We start from the raw sequence: 20,730 nt of genomic DNA on the forward strand, positions 1-20,730 counted from the left end.
GTCAATTTTAAAGTTGTTATTCCATAATGTCTCAGATAAACTGATATGCACTTGTAGTCTCTTTGGTATGCAGCTCTTTCCTTCCAGAGGAGAATTTCTAGGCCTCTCTTTGCAGAAGGTTGTATTGCTACAGTACCTCTGTACAGGCAAAACTCTATTAAATAGTTTTATGTCTCACAAAAAACTTGCGCTGTTGCTGTGTTTGCAGGGATGTTTTTCCATAGTAAAAGAAACTGATGAAGCTATTGGACAGGATTCTCTTCAGATTATCCCAAGTGCAGGAGCATCATGCGTTCTTGCAAAGTTAGCATCATCTTACAGGCTGTTCTCACTGCCTTACCCCCTCCTTATCTGCTCTGGTGCCCAGGAAGAAGGCTATGTTGTACGTTTCATCCATTCTGTCAGTCCTGGCAGGGAGGCACTTCGTTGTTTTCAAAGCAATAAGCTTTTCTCCTGTCTCCCTGTTAAAATCCGGGATGTCTTGGAATGGTGCTTGGCTCTGGTTTTCAGTCACTTCTGCATCTTGGTTGGCACAACAGACAGCTCCCCGAGTCCCCTGTCAACTCCACTTTGTCGTTGTCCAACTTCAGCACTATGACTGGCAGGGACAGCAGCTTCTTCACTGTGGTGCCTTCTCCCCTCTGTCCCAGTCTGTGCAACTTGGCTGCAGTCACGGTCTGTGGCTTCCATAAAGTTCTTGCTCTTAAACTGTAGGGCCCAGGAGAGCTGCAGGGTGCACAGGGAGAAAACGGCATTCAGTCAGTGCTCTGCAAAGTGATTTCAAGCGTCAGCTTTCTGGTTAGTCATGCTGCATGCATGAGGTATGTGTCTCTCAGTATAGTAGCTTGTCTTTTACTAAAGTAGTAGTAATAAAAACCAAAACTCTTCTGTTCTGCCACTTCTCGAAGTGATGAGCAGGTGTGCTGTCTGTAGTCTACAGGAATGTGTGCTCTTTGGCAACCAAATAGTTGGTCATCAACTGCTTTCAGCAGTGATGCTGAAGTGCTGTTGCTTGTTGTGAGCAGTCTTGCAAGAGGCACTTTTCTTATATTTATAAGAATAGCTACAAATGTGTCTTTTAATGAAGTTTCAGAAGGCACCAGGCCTTCCTTCCATGCTCTTGTGTTTGTCCAAGATGTCAGCCTACAACCATAAGTGTAAAAGGACTGTTTTCTTGTTTCTGTGACAGTTTTCCGTACTGTTTGGGTATGGAAACAGCATGTTTCATTCTTCAAATCCAAGTCTAAGAGAGGCTTTTGGAGAATAGTTCATCTCCTGTAAACAATATTGCCTGAAATGCTAATTTTGGAAAAAACTATGGGGTGGCCTCCTGTTGGTAGGAAGTGAATATTCTGAAATTTAGGAGGGGGCTTGAGAAAGGAGGGTCTGAAATCCAAGCTTCTGAAATCAGGAGTAGCATAAATGCACAGTGGAGCAGTCGGGGGAGGAAAACAAGGGGATAACTTGGTGGGCTGAAGGGGGTTTGCGGGACATGTGGGAGTGGGACTGTTGGCGTTTTCACCTGACTGGAAGTTTATGAAACGCTTTTATGCATGTGGCTGGCTGCCTGATTGCCTGTGATGTCTTCGGTGGTGCTGCAAAGAATCAGGCAGAAGGTGGGAATGCAGAGAGCTTTCAACTGGCTGTGTGCTCCTGGGGAGCTGAGCTTAGCTTGGGTTCAGCTGTGAGCAGAGATGGGTTCGATGCTTAACTCCTGCATTGGTATTCTGTGCTCCAGGGGTTGAATCATGTCAGTTGCATCCTTGGCGAGACAGGTCATCCCTGAGGAACAGTGATGTGAGAAACTTAGTGCCCTTCTCCTGGCTCAGGCTACCTGTGCATCCCTCCCAGGCTGATCTGCAGATAGAGAGCCACTCCTGATCCCGACTGGACTGTTGTCAGTGACTCCAGCACTGTACTTTGTTTTAATGCCAACTTACTCTTATGTCACAGCTGCTGTTGAGAGCCAAGATACGATCATGTTATTATGAAGACTGTTATGAAAGAGGAAATTAGAGTGAAGTACTGTGTAGTGAGTAGCCACGCTATAGTTGTGTTGTGACACAGTGACTGTGTGAATGAGAGTGCACAGCCGTGCATAATTTCTCCTCTGTAACTAATGGCCAGGCCGTTTGTAACATCCCATGCTGTTTGAAACAGGGTTCTCATGTATCAGCCATCTACTGTCAGAGTGCCCAGCGTGACAACGGTTGATACTGCTGCTATTCCTCCTTCGTTAACAGACTACCCAGTGCCATTCCATCACCCACCAATATCCAGTATTTCCTCGGACTTGCCAGGTAGGTGCTGTCTATTTTTCACATGCATTCAGACAGCCTTATTAATCTGTGGGGTGGGTAAAAAATTGGAGATGAAGTTTTTTAAATGGGACAAGACTGTATGTAGCATTGCACTGATGTGATGTCTAGACAAGTCTAGTACAAGCTGTCTTCCCAGTGTGAGACTGTGTTTCAACAGTGATGTGAAAAACCTTGTTTCTGGGGTATGCCCTGACACTGGCGCTCTGGAATGGCAGCCAGAAACACTTCTTGCTGTATTCAGTTAGACTTTGTGTAAATGTCCGATTGTTACATGTGGTAGATGTGAGGGAGAGTAGCTGCTTGTATAAGTTATAGAAATATAATGGTACTGACTCATCCCAGCCCTTAATGTAGAGATTTCTGCTAGCCGATTCTAGTGGTGTTCTGTCTAGACTGTATGAAAAAGGTTAAGGTGAGCTACAATATGTAAGCTGACCTCTATTGACTTTCTTTACCTAGACATACCCTAAATGCCTATGATGTATTCTTCAACACTGCTGCTAAATATCAGACAAAAGGTGGGGATACTGATTGTTTTCTATCCTGGCTCCTTGAAAAGAATTGTGTAGGGGGACTCTGGGGGTTCTCTTTGCCAGCCGTAGTGAACCCAGAGCCCAGGAAACGGTGACTTGTGACAAGAGGTGTCACGTGGGCCTCCTGTACTTCCCTCACCTGCTCCATTGCCTGTCTCCATTTCTCCCCTGCAACATCTCTGGGTTTTTTCCTCTTCTTTCAGTACCGGTTTGGCAAGGGGATGGATATCATTCCCTTTGTTTCTCTGTCCATTTTGGTTGCCTTACTGCTCCCTCCCTCCACTTCTCCCTTGGTAAGAAATCTGTTGTATTTCCAAATTGGATAGGAGACTAAGCTGAGAGAACGGAAGTCTAGAACTGTTTTGTTCATCTTTATCAACTGAAGTTTGAGCATATGCATGACCAAAAGCTCTGAATTCTATAAAAGCAGCTGGGCTTAAAACTCCTTCAAAATTTGTCTCTAACTTTCTCTGATGGAGGAAAGGAGAGATGCCACTGGCCAGAACAAAGTTGGAGGGTAATGGGAGAGGGAGGGAGGAAGCTTACCATTTCTTTCTGTTGACATAGCAAACACAAGGCCAAGATTTCAAAACAAAACAAAAAAGGCTGTGATTTCTCATTGGTTTCATATTTTTAAACATCTTGCTTTAAATGCTTACACACTAATGGTGTATAAGACGGGCACTGTTTCTCACTGCTCTTAGAGGATATACCTTGAACTACTTGTAGTTTCCTCTTCTTCATTCCTTTTATCTGTCTAGACACAAAGCGGGGATGATATTAGAAATGTTTCCTTATTGGCTGCCCATGGGTGGAGGAAGAGACCTGCTGCTTGTTTTTGGACTTGTGCATGTTGTGACTTTACTTCATTCCAGCATCTTTAATGTGATGACACTCTTCATGTCCCAGTTTGGCCAAGTCAGGTACAATATGCAGTGAAACTTGCATTATGAACCAACAGCTCCAAATGGCAACCTCCATCTAAGCAACCACATTGAACCACCCTGCAATATCCAGTGAATAATACATCATTGTCATTCTCATTCTTAAAAAGAGCCACTTGTACTAGAAAACATGTTTTGCTGCTGCCTGAAGTCGTTGAAAGTGGTGTCACAGTGATACACTTCATTTAGAAACTGTATAGCAATTGCAAAATCTGTTCTACGACAACAACAACAAAGTTCCTTAAACTTGTTGTTTATGAAGTGAAGAAAGATGCATCAGTTTATTATCTTTCTCTTCTTTCTAGGTCTGGATTTTCTTTCACTAATCCCAGTTGATTCACAGGTATGTTTTTTGAACTGCTGTGGGCTTAACTTCTAAGCCTGTTTTTTGTGACATGCTGCTTGAGTATCTGTCAGGATGTTGTCATCCATATTGTGCTTGCAGTCCACTTGTTTAGACCTAACCACAGACCAGGACAACGCATTTGCCCAACAAGAGGTGGTAAAAAGAAAAGATGCATAGAGAGGATTCAGTTTGACTTCACTATGACAAATCCAGGCACAGGAAACTACTGATAGTTTGCCTTACAGAAGCAGATATTTGCACACATGGTGCTGCCATGAATACAACCATGTATTCATGCTCTTAGTTCACACTGTATCTGCAGGCCAGATTAATTTTTGTAAGCATACTTCACAGTTGGTTTTGATATCAGTTGTTTATTGAGTTCTAATGGTGTTGATTTCTAGTGATGGGATCTTCAGTAGTTTGGGCACGTTACTGAACACTTTCACAAGTCCCTTAGCGTGATTACTGATGCCTTACTTATCATCACTTACTTACAATCCAAAGCCAACGGAGTTTATGCAAATTTTGTAGGTCAAAGGTAACCAGTTAGTGCTTTTCCTTCCCTGGAAACAAACTTTATACAGTTAAGAATGTAAGAATCTAGTTACAGTAAGAATCACAGATGGGCTACAACCTTCAAGGGGGAACACTGTCTCACTAAGATAGTATTCAGACCTGGGGTCTCGTAAGAGCAGAGCTGAGGGGGAGAATCACCTCCCTTGACCTGCTGGCCTTGAGTTGCAGCCCAGGATATGATTGGCTTTCTGGGCTGCAAGTACACTGCTAGTTCCTATCTAGCTTTTCATCCACCAGCACTCACAGGTCCTTCTCGGCAGAACTGCTCTCAACCCATTCCTCCCTCAGTCTGTGCTGGTACTGGGGATCACCCTGACCCATGTGCAGGACCTTGCTCTGCTCTTCAAGCCTGTCAAGGTCCCTCTGGATGGCATCCCATCTTTCTAGTGCATCAAATGCACCACTGAGCTTGGTGTTAACCTGCGATTTGCTGAGGGTGCACCCCATCCCACTGTCCATGTTATTAGTGAAGATACTAAATTTATTCACAAAAATTCTAAACAGTGCTGGTTCCAGTATGGACTCTTAGGGGATGCCATTCATTACAGGTTTCCAGTTGGATGCTATGGTGGGGGCCATGGTCATGGTAGTGTTTCCTAATGTGCCAGTAAATGCTCGAGCTAGCCTGCTAACAGGAGAAAGAACAGGGAGGATGAGGAAGGAAGGGTTTGTGCTACCACCTCTGCTTGCTTGCTGTTTTGCAGAACTCTGGTCTTGCTGTGCATGTGTTAATGAAGTTCTGCTAGTAACCTGTTTTGTGCTTGTTGTAGGGAAGATGTATCTTCAGAGCATACATTTCCCTTGTGCAGTTAGTCTCTTCATTCTTCATTGTTTGTTTCAAACAGTACTGTCCTCCTATGTTTTTGGATAGTCTCACCTCAACCTTAACAAGCAGCACGCCTGGCAGCATCATCACATCAACCAGTCACCACGAGAGCAGCACGCACGTTAGCTCCTCCAGCAGGAGTGAGACAGGAGTTATAACCAGCAGCGGAGGAAGTGCTCCAGACATCATCTCACTGGACTGAAACAAGAGGCAGCCTTGGAACTCCAGGAGAAATTGCACAGAGCTGCTTGTTGTATCTCTGGAACTTCAGCATCTCGGAAGTTAACGCTGATATTTATTGAAAGGATTTGCCTTCCAGAAATGGAGTAAACTCATCTACACTAGGAACGGAAGTGATAGAATTTTTTTTTTCCTTGCTCGTTAAGTAGCTGATATAGGAAAGGCCCCTTCAGAACATGCTTTTGGCCTGTTCTGGGGAAACTGACTTTTTGTTGTTGGATAGATTCCACAAGTGGTTTTTAATTTTGTTGTAAAACACAGCAATAATGTAAAAACAAACTTTTTTTAAATAAAAAGGCACTTAACCACTCTAGAACAACAACCTGGACAATGGTGCAGAAGTGTATGCATTGGTGAGTTTTTAATATTTTCACTGGGGCCTGTAATAAACTTCATTTAAAACAATGAAGCTTTGTGAAATAGCCATGACTTGTGTTTTATGTTTCCTGCTCCCCACTTTCCCCTTACAGGGGAAGGTAGGGAAAGCCTCTGTAAATGTGTTTTTTTCCTTGATTTCATGTTGTTCACAAATGTAACACTCCAAACTGTGACTTCTTCCTCTTTAATGTGTTTTGAGCTGGGGAGGGAACAAACTATCTATGCAAACCTTGCATTATACAACCTCTGTGTGCTGCCATGTCAGAAGTGGGACACCTCCCCATCACCACCAAAACCCCCAAACTATGCACAGTTGAGCCATAGCTGAGTTTCTGGTTTGGTAACTTTAAGAGGCGATGGAAAGAAAACCTTTTACCTCCTTAAAGTCCTTGGTGCCCTTCTGTGCTGTTACCACCCCCCGAGATGCACCACTGAGTTGCATGCTTTCTATGGTACCCATGTGGAGACTGCAGCGATTACATTCTCCAGAGCAGAACTGTTTTCTAGTATGCCTTGCCCATGGCTTTGCCACTTTAGTAACTGCTGCGTTCTGCTTGGGCGTGCTGCAGTCTGACTTGCCACAGTGGAATCATGGCTTTTGGGAAGAAAAAAGCTGTAGCTGCACGCTGTTCCCACCAAACTGGAACTAGGGTTAGGATTTAACGATGCTTTGTCCTGCAGTAGAAAAGCCATGATTAAAAGGCCCCATAATCAGCTAGAAATAACCTCCTCCTCTCTTACTACTCTGAATTTGCCGCTTTGTTCAGTATATGCGGTGTCTCCTTGCACGTTTCTAAGGATAATGTTGGCAGTACTGTATTGGAAGAGGTTACAGACCAGGAAAACCAACTAATTTCCATAGAGCTGGAAAAATGATACTGTCATTATATGTTGACATAGCAACTTTTCCAAGTGTTGTTTCTGAGTAACTGTATTTGAGATTACTCTTTTCCCTAGTTACCAGCGTTCATTTTGCGCTAATTTTGTTCTGTATTTTTGTATTTCTTTAGTCAGATGTCTGGTGCTTTTTGCTTTCCGTTACTGTTACAGTATTTGAACTAAGTATATGGATAAGAAATATTGAAGCAGGATGTATTGTACCTCTTGTCTGCCCTGTACTCCCATCTGTAATGCTGCATTGCTATTCTTCATTGCCTTTTTTGTATTATCTTTCACATCAATCTTCAATTCACTGGTTGGTCTTAATATTGCATCCATTTTCTTCTCGTTTCCTTATCTGTTAAATTTTTGTACCTGTTAAGGATCAGTTTTTAGCATGATTTATTTCCAATAAAGCCATGCTACTCATGACTTTTTTTCCTAATGCCCTGCAGCTGATCAGTGCTCTCTGCATCACAACTGCACAATAACTTAAACTAGAAACAGAGGGGGGAGAGGTTTGAGAGCCATTGTGAATAAACTGTTTAAACTTACCTGTTTTACTGAAGATGCTGTTTGTACTATTAATCACAAACCAATCTGGCTGAAGTGAGGTAAGCATCTTACAAATACTTCAGAAAACTTAACGTAAGGGTAAGTGCTAATTTTAAGACATACGCTCTAAAAAAAAATTGGTGTTATTTATAAAATACAGTTAGAATATTGTTAAAAGCACGTGAAATGTGTCCAGTTGACTGATGATAAAGGGCTGTGTTCTCTAGCCAGTCAGGGCAGGACTTTTGCAGCTGCCGTTAGTTTTAAATAAACCTTCTAGACCTATGACAGCCCTATCAAATGCAAACTTAAGGGATGTGTGTTCTACCCATCTAGGAGAGAACTAAACTGTTAGGGCATAAACTGTTAGGGCAGTGTAAGGCAAGCATTAATGTGAACAGTGTAGTTTTCCTACCATGTTGATATAAACACAGTAATTATCAAGCTTTAGTAATACCTAAATCCTTTAATTTACTTGTTTGTGCATGATACGCATCAATGAGCTGAAATAGTGTGGTACAGTCGTGACCTATTTGATTTTTTTTTTTTCCACCAGACAATAAAGCCTTCATTTAAGTAGTGGTGGGTGCAGAGGAGACTGGGAGTCCCAGCTTAATGGCACAGGTCTTGATTCCAGGTGTGCTTCTCTGATAAGCACACCTGTCCATTGTATCTAGATTAGTTTTTGCTTTACTCTTCCTTAAACAAGTCCTACATGGCAGTTAAAATGCATCTGACTATTTATCAAAGTACTTTGGCCAGGAGAACATCTGGCAGAAAAGGTCCCATGACTTCTTACCTCTTTCCGCTAAGGAAGTATCTGGTTCTCTGAGTGGACTCAGAGAATGACCATCACACATGAATAATCATCACACAAACACAGCCGTGCTGCAAGAGAGCGCCCTTTTTTCCACCCATGTGTATGCTGCATCTTTTTCTGCGTTTGCTGAAAGTGATCTTATTTAGCAGGGCTAGCTGCTAAAATGTGAGCCTCAGAGAGGCCATACCTGTATACCTGAGGACTATTAGCTCGAACTGGTTTACAAGCTTTCATGCTTCTACAAAGCTGTCCAAAACAATTATGTCATGTTGGCAGGGCTTTGCCCAGCGATACAGCACTGACCACATGAGGTTCTGTACCTGTCCAGCAGCAAGAACTGCGGCACTTCCGCTTGTAAATCTGCTTTTAAGTTTAGGCTCTGGATGCTAGGAAGCTTACCTGTGACTGCAAGCCTTTCACTATCAGTCTTCAACAACACAGAGGATTCAAGTTTGGAAATGAGTGAACGCATCTTCTGTCTGAGAGGACAAAAACTGACCATTCAACAAGAATTTCTGCAAGAGCAACAATGAAGGGAGCTCCTTCCTAGGTTAGAAAACAATTGTGGATTAGGAAAACTGGGAAGTACAACATTAGAAAGAACAACTGCTTTTTGTGTATTTTTGCTACAGGCAGCAATGATCACAGACCAGATACAGACAACAACAATTCCATAAACCAAATTAACATGTTATTTTTATTTTTTTTAGTAGGTGATTATGCCACAATCACAATATGTTAAGACTGTGTGTATTCAACGTGATATTCTAAAAACTTTCCGTTTTCTTCCTTGGTTTTATGAGGAAATGGTCTCAGGACAAAACTGGGCAGTGTGTCACACAACACGAAACAAATTAACAGATATATTACAACTTATCTAGGAAGTTAGCTAGAGATGGAATGCCATCCTTCAAGCCTTTGCATTTACGCATTTCAGCCACAACTTGCAGAGGATGAGAATTTACATCGTTAGGATCTCCAGGCAAAATCTGCCAGTGATCAAAGGCACACTGTGGAAAAGCCTGGCTGCTGGTGTTGGACTTCAAGTCAGCAGTAAAACCTAATGCAAAGGGGAAAAAGAAAAGGATGATTAAGCAACAGAAAATCATGGTTTATTGTGAATTTCTGCATAGATAAAACCCTAAAAACTCTTTGAGAACCTGAGTAAGGTAGTGCTACCTTTTCAGGCTCACACCCCATCTTCCTTTTAAATATACCAATACCAAATTTTCTTGTCAGCTGCCACTGAAGATGAACTCTTTCATCCAACTTGGGAACAGAACCAGACAAACACTGTTAAGTCTTAATTTGCAGAAGATGCCACACGTCCTTCTGGCACCCTCTGCTGGCGTGAAAGCCCAATTGAGTAGGTTGCCAGAAAAAAAGAAAAAAAAAAGAAAAGTCAATTATTTCTTCTTAACCAATGAAATGAAGATGTGAAGAGAGAACAGGAAGAAACCTAGAGCTAATAAAATTGGAATTCCTAAGTCCCTTTCATCCTGCAGTGGTCTTTCTTTCAAATGTGTGTGGGTAACAAAACAAAACAAAAAAAAGAGGGTTATCTTAACAAATGACTCATTTACAGGGAGGTACGCCTTGACTACAAACACTGGAGTTCCCGTCACTTGGGATTCTTCAGAAACATGTCCCCTTTTCCTGTTCAGCAGACGACATATCCCACCAACCATTTCTTCTGGGCACTACAAAAACAAACAAACAAAAAAAAACAATCAACTTAAAACTAGCAGATCACCAGTTACTAAAACACAGCCAGAGAGCATTAGACAATTCTTCTAAACAGATCACTTGATCTCCTTCCCACAGCGGCTCCCCTCTCAAAGGAATTTTTCATGTGTAACAAGTGGCTTTGCTCCCATTTCCAGGGCCTCTTTCAGAAGGTCTGCTTGACTTCTCTGCCTCATAAGGCTAGGAATTCTCCAAATACTGCATGCAGTATTATAATATATATTATAATAATGCACAAAGTGAGGCAAAATGGCACATGGGTGGTGAAATACCTTCAACAACCTTTGGGCATGAGAAAGCAGGGTCCTCTGCTCTGTAATAAATGCATTTTTTACAGGATGCAAATTTTATACAAACAATCTCACCATACATTATCTTACAAGTTCAAACATGGCTAACAAGCATTCTGATAAAATTGGACTTGAACAAACAAAACCAAACACCTTTCCTTGGAAACATACCACTAAGGTTGCAAAAAGTCCCCTGCTTTGTCATGGCAGATCTCATGAGTCATAAAGGTGAAATACTTCTCCTTTTTCCTGTTTTGTCTTTACTTGCACTCACGCTCCTCAGTCTTCACGGCTAAGACATTTTTAAGCAACTGAGCTGGTAGATTTCCTTCCCAGCACCCAGCACCATAGCCTGGAATTAATTTTTAAAGTAGGTCTTAAATCTTCTAGTCACTTTTAAGCTAGTTAAGACAAACTGGTATGTGAACTGCTGTACTTGGTGATATATAAATATTTTTAGCATGAAATACATTTTCCAGGCTCTTTCATGGAAAAATGTCCATTACCATGCTTCAAATTACTTTACAACTTGCAGTTGCAGATATCACAGAGGCAATACTAAAAAGACAGAGCCCACCAAACCCATTTTTAGGAACAGTGCATCAGTCTGTAAGCAATCCAGTAAAAACAAAGGCTACTAATAAGAATCTTTCTGAAAGCATCTTCCTCAGCAGTAAGAAACAGATAAGAGCTGTCACTAGATATCTCTTACAAGCTGCACTCCAAAACTGCCCAAATTGCCCTTGAAGATAGATGACACGGACTGTGAACTTCTGTTCTGTAATGCACAACTTGATTCACATATCAACTTGAAAAAGATCTGACAAGATGCAAGGCTTTGAGCAAATGATCTTTTTAGTCTTCAAACTAAAATAAAAAATACCAACCAAAAAAATAACCCAGAAAGAGGCAAACATACTCTTACGTAGACTTGATGGTGATACATCTTTCTTGTTCATCTTTCCGTGTGTCTGTGAATCGTGTTTTGTCAGCTCTGGCTGAAGCAATGACGCCTGCTTTACAAACCAAGGAGTCTGTCAGTGTTGATTTGCCATGATCAACATGAGCAATCACAGCCATATTTCTAATATTGGACTTCTTGTCCATGAGCGCTTGGATCTGGTCTTCTGTGAAATTCACCTGGGTGGGGAAGGAAAAAAAAATTAGTTTCTTTTTAAAGCAAGTCTATGTGATGTTTAAACTTCTACTACTTGATTCTAAATTCACAATCTAAAGAAATGAAGTTGTTCATAACATTAAGTATTACAAATAGTTCACATTTTTGACATGTTCTTGTAAGTACAAAGAGTGGAGGTATACCTTAAAATACAGCTCAGACTTAGCTGCCATAAAAAGGGAGAATCCCCCCGTGGGGACAGAACAGCTCATCTCTGCCAAGCGCTACAGGAGCAGCGGCACACCCAGCTGCAAGCTGCAGCTCTCAGGAGAGCTCTCACAAACGCCCTCTCCTCTCCTCCCAGCGCTGCCCCTTGCTTTGCCAAGTCTTCCTCCGAGGCTGCTCCCCACATCCCGAGGCTTTTGGTGTTTTAGGCAAGGGCCTGGCTCTTCTGCAGCCAATATACCAGACACTGATGGTTCACGTCTGCCAAAAACCTCTTTAAAGACTTCATTGGTGAAATGCAAGATTTTCAGAGCCCCTCTCACAAACGTTAACCCAGAAAGAATTTTTCTTATTTCCATAATGACTCTGCCTGTTGCTAAGAGCTATTCCCCTCCTTCGATTTGCAGAAGAAAGTACCTGACCCTGGCAATTATGTATTAAACACGTGACACCTTAGCAAAGGACAACGAGATCTTAGTAATCTAGGCTTGTCTCGTTCCGTACTGAGAGACACCTGTAGGTCACACAAGTGCAGTTAATGGGGTTATTCTTGCAAATCCTTTTAATGCATGAAGTGCCACATAGGGAAAAAAAAAAAAAAAAAGATGGGGAATATTAACCACACACAAAAATCACACACCATACCACTGGTTTATACTAGGTGCTCTAATGGAGAAAAATACACCAGACGGAACGCTTAAAAAGACAGAGTTGTAATTAGTGGAGAAATAAAGAAACGCATTTCTATCACTACAGCAACAAATGTTTCTAACGCAGTCGGAGTCTTAATGAGTGCATCTGAACACCTGGAACCTGTCTTCATGCAAGGATAAAATATTAGTAAAAAAAACAACCCAGCTCAGACCGAAATATAATTACATGTAGGAGACAAAGCAGAGTTTTTGTACACGTATAGATACATTTCTGATCTGCTTCTTTATTACTCCATATCCTAACTTTGGGCTGTACGGAAGGAAGGTTACACTGCACAGCCCTTGGAGCGAGGGGGGATGTGGTAGAGAGCCTCTGGGTGAGGATTAAGGGTCCGACAGCAACCATGGTGTTGTCGTGGGTATCTGCTGCCGACTGCCCGCCCAGGATGATGGCATGGGTGAGCTGTTCTTTGGCAATGGGGAAAATCTCAGGGTGAGCCACCCTTGTCCTTACGGGAGACTTCAAATCCCCATAACATAAACTGGGAATATCATGCTGCCGTGACAAGTAGGGCTGGGAAATTGCTAAAGCATGTTTCTAAAGAATATTAAAGAATTCGACTTTTAACATTTTCCTGTTTTTATATGGTGCTGTGCTAAAAAGAAAAAAAAGATCACCATTCTGTGACAATTTAGTGCTACAACTGTGCTCCATACAAACATCTCATAATGTATGTGAACACTTAAGTGTTGAGAAGTACACCTACCACCTCTTTGTGTTTGCTAACTACCCACTTAATTGATAAATATTTAACTAGTGTAAATATTACTTTAAATTTTATATTCCTTTAGATATTACTTTTAACTGAAATCTTTATTTTTTCATTGTCTGCAAGTTTCCAACACACAGGCTAAATTTAGGTCTTTTTTTGGGGCAGGGGGCAGACATAACCATAACAGTTTTCTTCCTTATGTTTTACGCATGCAGTCCTCCTACAAATGTCCATTTACATTAATGTAAACTTCATGCACATTTTTCTCCCACTTGACTGGATGCTCTCCTACAGGCTGTTCACATAGTCTGTGATAGGATGGTATTGGAGTTGTAAAATCCCTGATCTGTACCTAAAAACGAAGCCTTACCCTCCAGTTGGGATAATCATAACCCCCTGTTGTAAAAGTAGAAGATATATGGAGTGACCATTATAAAAGACTTGGATGTGAAACGTCAGTTTTATGGTGTAGTTGCTTGGTGGTTTAAGAAGTCATTAGGAAAACAGTGCTATTGCTTGTGGAGCTGCAGCAGCTTGGGTTTGAGACAAAAAAAGCTTTCAGTCAACGGTGAAGGAAAGGAGAGCACAGAAGCACAGTGAGAGATGAGCAAGGCCAGACAGTACTGGAGAGAAAGGCGGGGGGTAAGGCAAAGAGAAGGGAAATTACATCCAACTTTAAGGGACTGGAAGGACCCCAGGTCCTAGAGCTCTGTGTTACACCACAACAGAAGGGCAACATCATCAGTTAAGGGGCCTTAGAAGCAGGTATCAGTAAGTGACCTCAAAGCTTCTGCTGACAAATCTCTGGGCAAGACAATCCCAAAAACATATTACAAAATTTAACTCAAACTTTCCATCCTTTTGCTCAACTACAAGACTGCATTCCTTCCCAGAAGCCGAAGTTCCGGCATTAAAGTTATTACTGCATTAGTACTTTTCGCCAGGAATACAACAACACAACACACCTAGGCATGAAGCTTTCAGCATGGAGGAAGCTGCATTTTACAGAAATCTGCAAAACCACTCCTTATCTTGCTCCTGCAAGTACCAGTCCTTTCCTTCCTAGTGGCTTCCACACCTGGAGAATTATCTCCAGGTTGGATTCTTATCCTCAGGGTGTTCAGGGACGCGGGCTCAGGATACTTAAATCTTACCTAAAGCCCTAGAAGTAAGTTTGCTGCTAGCAATGACATCTTATGCAACAGAGCAATAATGCTCATTTGTAGCAGAGGATGGGATTTTCTTGGCTACCACTCCATAGTGTAGGACAACTCCTACAGAAATCTAAAGTTATTAAAAGTCTCATTGCTCCCTATTCAGGACACATACATAATACGATAAGGGCTGAAAAAAAAAAGAAAAGAAATTAACCTAAACCAAACATTGTAAAGTCTTTTCACTGTCTGTCATTGCTTGCTGGAAAACAATCTTTTCTCCTTTAAAATTACCCCAAATCTTTCTTCTTTGCATTTGACCTCAAAATGATTTGGACAACCATTTAACTTACCAAGTAATAAGGCTTGCAGAGACTAATTATTATTTAAAAATTGATATAGAATTTACCTGCACAAAAATCTACAACTTTCACCAGTAGTTATATTTCAATTTTCTTCTAGGTCATTGATGAAATCATTAAGTAGCATTACAGGACAGCAAACTTGTTCTATGTGGTCACTCCCTTTACCTAATTAATTCATCGACAGTTAGTGAAATTGGAAGACACTTGCAGACCATTTCAGTAAACTAAAAGCTAATAAGGAGCCAGAATGCCACAACTGTCTGAATCACCAGGATACTGCAAAAAATTTGGCTATTACTGATGTCTTTATAGACAGGGATTCTCATCTAAAGACATTCAAAAATCTTTAGAGGTTTATTTCCTGCTCTGATCGTGGCTGTGCCCCTCAGTTTTGCTGGGATTATGCAATCATTCTTCAGTGCTTTACTCACTGTGTCCTACATAAATCCGTGCGTGTCTACAAGGAACTTCAGGCCAATACTATTTTGCCTTCTCAATTCCTGCTGCAACACTGGCTTTCGAAAAACAGAGGAAAGTCATTACGAGTGCTCCCCCAAAACAGTCAGTATCAACACTGATCATTTACATGAAGTTAATATTGACAGCCAAGCACACCTTTATTATCTTTCGGTTAATCCATTGGCCTAAATAAGTATTTTTAAGAGCATAACACTGCTGTCTCACTTTCAATTCACTTTGTTGTATCACAGCAGCTGTTCTTGTTTATACAGCTCAGTAAAGCATAGTTCAGTTTCTGCTAATTAGCTTGTTAATAAAATATAGTATATTAGAAAACATAGGGAGCCCAATTCAAGCATTAATATTAATGTCTTGCAAGGCTTTCTGGCAGAAACTTCAGGAATATGTATTAGTAAATACATACATTTACCACTTCAGTTACCCAAATGCCAATGCAGAATTTACCATTTATACTGTTCTATAATGGAAAGAGGCACTGGCATCACAACAATTTTTGTCACAAAGACAACTGAAAGCACAAAGCCAGATTAAAAATTAATAGCCATTTTAATTTTAAATCTGTTTCTCATTGTAGAACTGCTACAAAGCTTCTTATCTGTTGTGTGAGGGAGCAACCAGATCAAAGTTATCTTGCTATACAATGCTGCAGAGGAGTTAAGGTCTTCTGCGAGCGACACCACGCAAAAGCGAAGGAGAAGGCAGTGGTATTTGCAGGAGGGAGAAACATCGCTGGTTTATTACAAACAGAACATCACTTTGGCCAAAACCTTCAAGCTTTGTGGCTGCTACAGCCAGCCACAAGGACCTTCTCCTGGCAGGTACTGCGTGCCATTTGGGCAACCCGCACCGCAGCGCTGCTCGTCCCTGGCTAGCTGCACCCCAGGGCGCAGCCTCATTGCAGCATAGCCTCAGGTCAGAAATACATCTTTTGAAAGCAAAGAAAAATTAAACGTCTGTTGAAGCAGACTAGGTAACTATACTGCCCGTTTCAGCACGGGATTGTGACAGTTGTTCAGCAAAAGATTACAGGAATAAAACCGAAGATCCAGGAAACGCGAAGCCATAAAAGCTCATCACAGAGACAGGTTGCTAAATTCTCATTCACTAGGATAAAAAGAGCTTCAAAACAGGTGAAACTGCTTTTATTTAAAATAACAGGGCAGGTTTGCTAAGGGGAAAAATGACAGATAAATAAACCAGCCACACATCACAGCTTGTCTCTCCTGACCTGGTTCAGGTCAGGGCGTCCTTCCCTGCGGTTAGTGCACGGTACATGTCTGGTCACACACAGGCAAAGCCTCTCCCCAACCTCAATGGAAAAAATGCTTTTATCTCCCATGTTTATAAACTCTGATGCCCAGTGTTTAACCCCAAAGCTTCCTCTTGACTTGTGAGCAACACAGACACGTCCGAAGCCGTGCCCTGCACCAGGAGGGGAAGGCAGCAAATCCCGCTGCCCTCTTACAGGAACAGAGCTCGGAGGAGATAAAAACGAAGCTCAGATACTGGGAGGGAGGGGACGCGCCCAGCACCGCCCCAGCAGCCTCCTGCCGGCTCCAGAGGGACGGCACCAGCGCCGGGGTGCCAGAGAAACGAGGCGAAGCTCCCCGAAAGTGCCACTGCGAGCCGCCAGCCCTCCCCCATAGCGGGCAGGGCGAGAAGATGGCGGCCGCGCCCCCCTCAGGAGCCTTCTCCTCAGAGGACGGCGGCGGGTAGGCAGCCGCGCCTCTCCTCCTTCTCCTCTTCTTCCTCCTCCTCACTCACCGTGGCCGTGGGTCCTTCTCTCTCAGCTGCGGCCGGGCTCCTGAGGCGGTGTCAGTCCTGCCCTGCCCCGCCAGCCGCTGCCTGGTCCCCGTGTCCACAGTGTCAGGAGGGGACGGCAGCCCCCCGGGGTCCCCGCTCTGCTGGGTGGACAGGGAAGGGAGTCCCGGCGGCAGCCGCCCAGCTCTTCTCAGGTCTTCTTCCACTTTTTCAGGTGCTGGCAGAGGTGAGGAGGACGCGAGGCGGAGCCCTGTCCCTGTCCTTGTCCCTGTCTCCGGGCACAGCCTGCAGGGGGAGATGCAGCCTCTGCTCCGGCGTCCTCCCTCCTTTCTCCTGCTGGACCCCAGCGGTAGGTTTTCCACCGGGGTGCGTACCCTGAGCAGCCGGGTTTGGGGCCAAAGCAGCCGGGTTTGGGGCTAAAACCCCTCGGTGGTTCCTTCTAGCAGTGGGTTAGATGGCTTAGCAGCTCCCGGTTAAGGTGCAAAGACAGCAAGTCCCTTCAAAAAATAACTTGCTGTCATTAAAGGCATTAGAGTAATAACACTTCACATTCCTAATGCAGACTTTCACCCGAAAACGTCTTCTAGAAATATTATGTAATTAAGTTGTCAAGCACAGAGTGAGTGCATGAATGTCTTAACCAGCTTCTGGGATCAAGATAAATGAAAATTTATATAGTAGTGCTTCCTAAAAACTGAAGATCAGAGAAAAAAAATATCAAATCCAACTATGCTGTAAACATATTGTTATGTATAAAACTCTGTGGATGGAATAAATGGCACTATTGACCATGCCAAAGGAGTGGTACGGGTCACAAACAGCTCCCAGCCTTAGGCGTGGAAAAGTACTGTCCTGGTACTTTCTGCAGAGCTTCTGACTGAGGAGAGCTTGCAGGATTTTACTCAATCAGATAAAGTTTAATACAATCAAATAGATTTAAGATATCAAAATAGCGACAGCAAGCACTCCGGAAGGAATGGAAAGTGAGAACGGGATTAGGAAATTCTGGCCTGCACTTTTTTTTCTTTTCTTGACACAACAGGAGCTCAGAATTACACGTTGCCTCAAAGGCATTACTCATTTTATCAAAGAGCAGGTATTAGTCATACCATACTCCTCAAAGCAGTACTATAACGGAGGAAAAACTAGATCTCAGACCTTCATATTGCATGGGCTGTAAGCCGTATGTTTTGCTGCCTTGTCATTTTCTATACTTGAAAAGAATAATGACTGACCAAAAGTCCTTTACTTGTCCAGGAAAGAAAATAGCTGAGAACCTCTTGTCATTCAGCTCCTGTGACAGCATGTGCTATTACAGTCATCTGCTTCTCTGAACAAGAAGAAAATTCACCAAGTAACTTTGATGGCAAACTTTCTCTAACCAAAGATTTGTTCCTCTTTTAGTGCATCTTGCATGAGTTGTGAAGCAGACATCAAACAGCTGCCTCTAATCAACCTGATTGTGTTACAACAGAGGGAGAAGCACTGTTTTTTTTCTGCAGAATTGGGCAGCACTGCTATGGACTTCCTTAGGTAGACAGAAATTCGGCTCTGTTTGCAGTTCTCTGTCAAAACAGAGAGCTTTCTGAAGACCTGATCGTTGATTACAAAACAAGCTTTTCTCATGCCTGCATGCACACACACCTGCAATTTTAGGACCAATTTGCACAGCTGGTGCACACCCATGATCCTATAAATATAATTGAAATTAACTTTATTTCATCTGTCTTATTACATTTCAATTTATGGCAATCTGTGCAGGAAAACAAACCTTATGAAACTCTTGAATGGTTTCCAAAGTAACAGGGTCTCTGAAAAAAAATCTGTTTTCTGGCTTGCTATTTTATGGGCATCTTATTCTTTATGAGCCTTCCATTCCGTTTAAAAATTACAGCTCTTACACAAAGTGTATTTTAGCCTTTATACTGCCCACAAGATTCTTTTTACAGGTGCTAACCGTTCTTCCCACTGTTTTACTAAGAGCGCAGCCTTCTGTCATACTTTTGGAGCAGTGTTATCCTCAGCTATGGATATGGAGAGTGCTATATTAAATCCTTTCTCATTGAAACATCACTAAAATGAATCAATTGAGTTAATGAAAATGCACATGAAGAATAAAAATCATGCCTATAGAAACAGCACAGCACAAGGGCTTGTGCCATTCACGTAAGTGAAGTGTTAAATTATCTTTGTACTTGCCCTCTGCATGGCCTTGATTTCTTTTTTATATGCTGTGATATGGTCTAGAAGAATCTAAAATTATTTCATCTGTGGTTAATTGTTCTGTGTTTCCAACACTGTAAATAAGAGTAGACAGGAGAAAATTTGGGACGTTTCAAGAACTTTGAAAAGAGAGGCTGGCAGAAGTGTAGCTGAGGTTTTCTGAAAAGAAGTAGATCCAAAGTGTAACAAGTATTGATTCACTGTTGTATTGAGGGTGCAAAGGGCCAGAGTCCTTTTTCAATAAGCTTTATTTGTGCTCAAAACAGGAAAAAGATTGCTTTGCTAGCTAATACCTGGGCAGCAGGAGAAGCTGTGATGTAACAGGGGGAGCTGTTTCCTGCTTTCAATGTTTCACATCCATTTTCACTTGCCCTGTTTTGCTTTGGCTGCACTTTTTCATGCATGATCATAAGTTTTTCTTATGTAGAAATTGATGCACTTTGGTCTAGATTCTGCTTTCTACTCCATTCACATAGTTGTTGCCTGCTTTGTAGTGCATGGAGTACTTGGGATCTCCAGGGGTGTAACTGAGCCAAATGATCTCATGGTCTATACAGATTAATTTTGACAACATTCAGTAGTTTGGAGGATGGACCACTGGCAAGGAGCAGTCCTGCAAAATTTTCATCAATCAAGCAGTAGACCACTTTGAATCTTATGCTTTACAATATATATGTATGAATAAAAAGTTGTGATAGATGTGCTTATGGCAGCAAAAAAGTACCTCACCAACACAATCTGTGAAAGCGATGCCATTGAATCCTGTAAACAGTAGAAAAACTTAAAAAAAAAAAAAAAAAAAAAAAAAAAAGTTGGTTTCAGGGCTGTAAAAAGGACATCCTGTTAATTATAAGTTGAAGCTCTATGGTATAACAATCTTTGGAAAGCAACGAATAACTTCACTACCAACTTTTGGGATTTTCTAGCAAAGCACTGCTTTTAAAACTGAAAGTTTCATTTATTGTTGCTATGACTTTTTTTGTACTTTGTAGCCTCTGATCTCAAGCAGCCTGTGGTTTTGAAGCCTTGACAATCCTGCTAAACTTAATTTCATCTTGAAGTTCAGATAATCAAGGGCATATTGTTATATATAAAACATGCATCTTTAATTTATCCTCATAGCTTTTACTTAATAGAACGCAATTCTTTTAAAATTATTAATCAGAATGCTGATGAGTTTCATTTGCTATTTTTTAAATTATGCATTGGCTGTAGTTAAGTAGTTAAGCAATCTTTTCAGATTTTGCCTGCACTTCAGAAATGCCTGGGTTTATCTCACATAATACTAGACTTTTAACAGAGATACACATTGGAGGCCTTACTTGGCAATGTAGGGAGTCTGGAACTTTCCAAAAGTGTTTCAGCTTGTTGCTTGACTGCGAATTATTCTGACTGAATGGCTAGTAGAGTATGCCATGTGATATATTTTCTGTTCCTTCACTGGATGGCTTGCAAGAATACCTGTTGCGTATTAGCACTGGCACTAACACACAAAAGCAGCACGTACGATTTTCAAAAATAC

General features: G+C 41.9%; 2 protein-coding genes and 1 long non-coding RNA gene across 15 annotated transcripts in view; 2 read left to right on the top strand and 1 right to left on the bottom strand.

Moving 5' to 3' along the window:
- PIAS2 (protein inhibitor of activated STAT 2) overlaps positions 1–7,475 on the top strand; it is a 37,870-nt gene extending 30,395 nt beyond the window's left edge. For 4 of the 10 annotated variants that reach the window (XM_040540592.1, XM_040540589.1, XM_040540588.1 and 1 more), the window contains exons 12-14: positions 2,161–2,300; positions 4,104–4,141; positions 5,569–7,475. In XM_040540592.1, coding sequence (XP_040396526.1) covers positions 2,161–2,300; positions 4,104–4,141; positions 5,569–5,751 — 361 coding nt within the window. In that variant the 3' untranslated portion in view covers positions 5,752–7,475. Of the gene's footprint in view, positions 1–2,160; positions 2,301–2,780; positions 2,840–3,615; positions 3,778–4,103; positions 4,142–5,568 lie in introns of all 10 variants that reach the window. The other 6 variants (XM_040540590.1, XM_040540593.1, XR_005815158.1 and 3 more) reach the window with 5 other exon arrangements.
- Positions 35–17,214, bottom strand: LOC121061568. 2 transcript variants are annotated; one of them, XR_005815164.1, is made up of 6 exons: positions 16,989–17,214; positions 11,383–11,597; positions 10,629–10,809; positions 9,601–10,121; positions 8,821–9,481; positions 35–726 (listed from the first exon to the last, which is right to left on the bottom strand). It is a non-coding gene; the product is annotated as an uncharacterized LOC121061568 (long non-coding RNA). The 2 variants fall into 2 exon arrangements; XR_005815163.1 differs by having other exon boundaries at positions 8,821–10,121.
- Positions 17,204–20,730, top strand: part of ST8SIA5 (ST8 alpha-N-acetyl-neuraminide alpha-2,8-sialyltransferase 5) — a 75,288-nt gene continuing 71,761 nt past the window's right edge. For 2 of the 3 annotated variants that reach the window (XM_040540606.1, XM_040540609.1), the window contains exon 1: positions 17,204–17,334. The gene's annotated coding sequence lies outside the window, so the exon portion shown is untranslated. The remainder of the gene's footprint in view (positions 17,335–20,730) is intronic. The other variant, XM_040540607.1, reaches the window with a different exon arrangement.

This window comes from Cygnus olor, chromosome Z (assembly GCF_009769625.2).
Source record: "Cygnus olor isolate bCygOlo1 chromosome Z, bCygOlo1.pri.v2, whole genome shotgun sequence".
NCBI lineage: Eukaryota > Metazoa > Chordata > Aves > Anseriformes > Anatidae > Cygnus > Cygnus olor.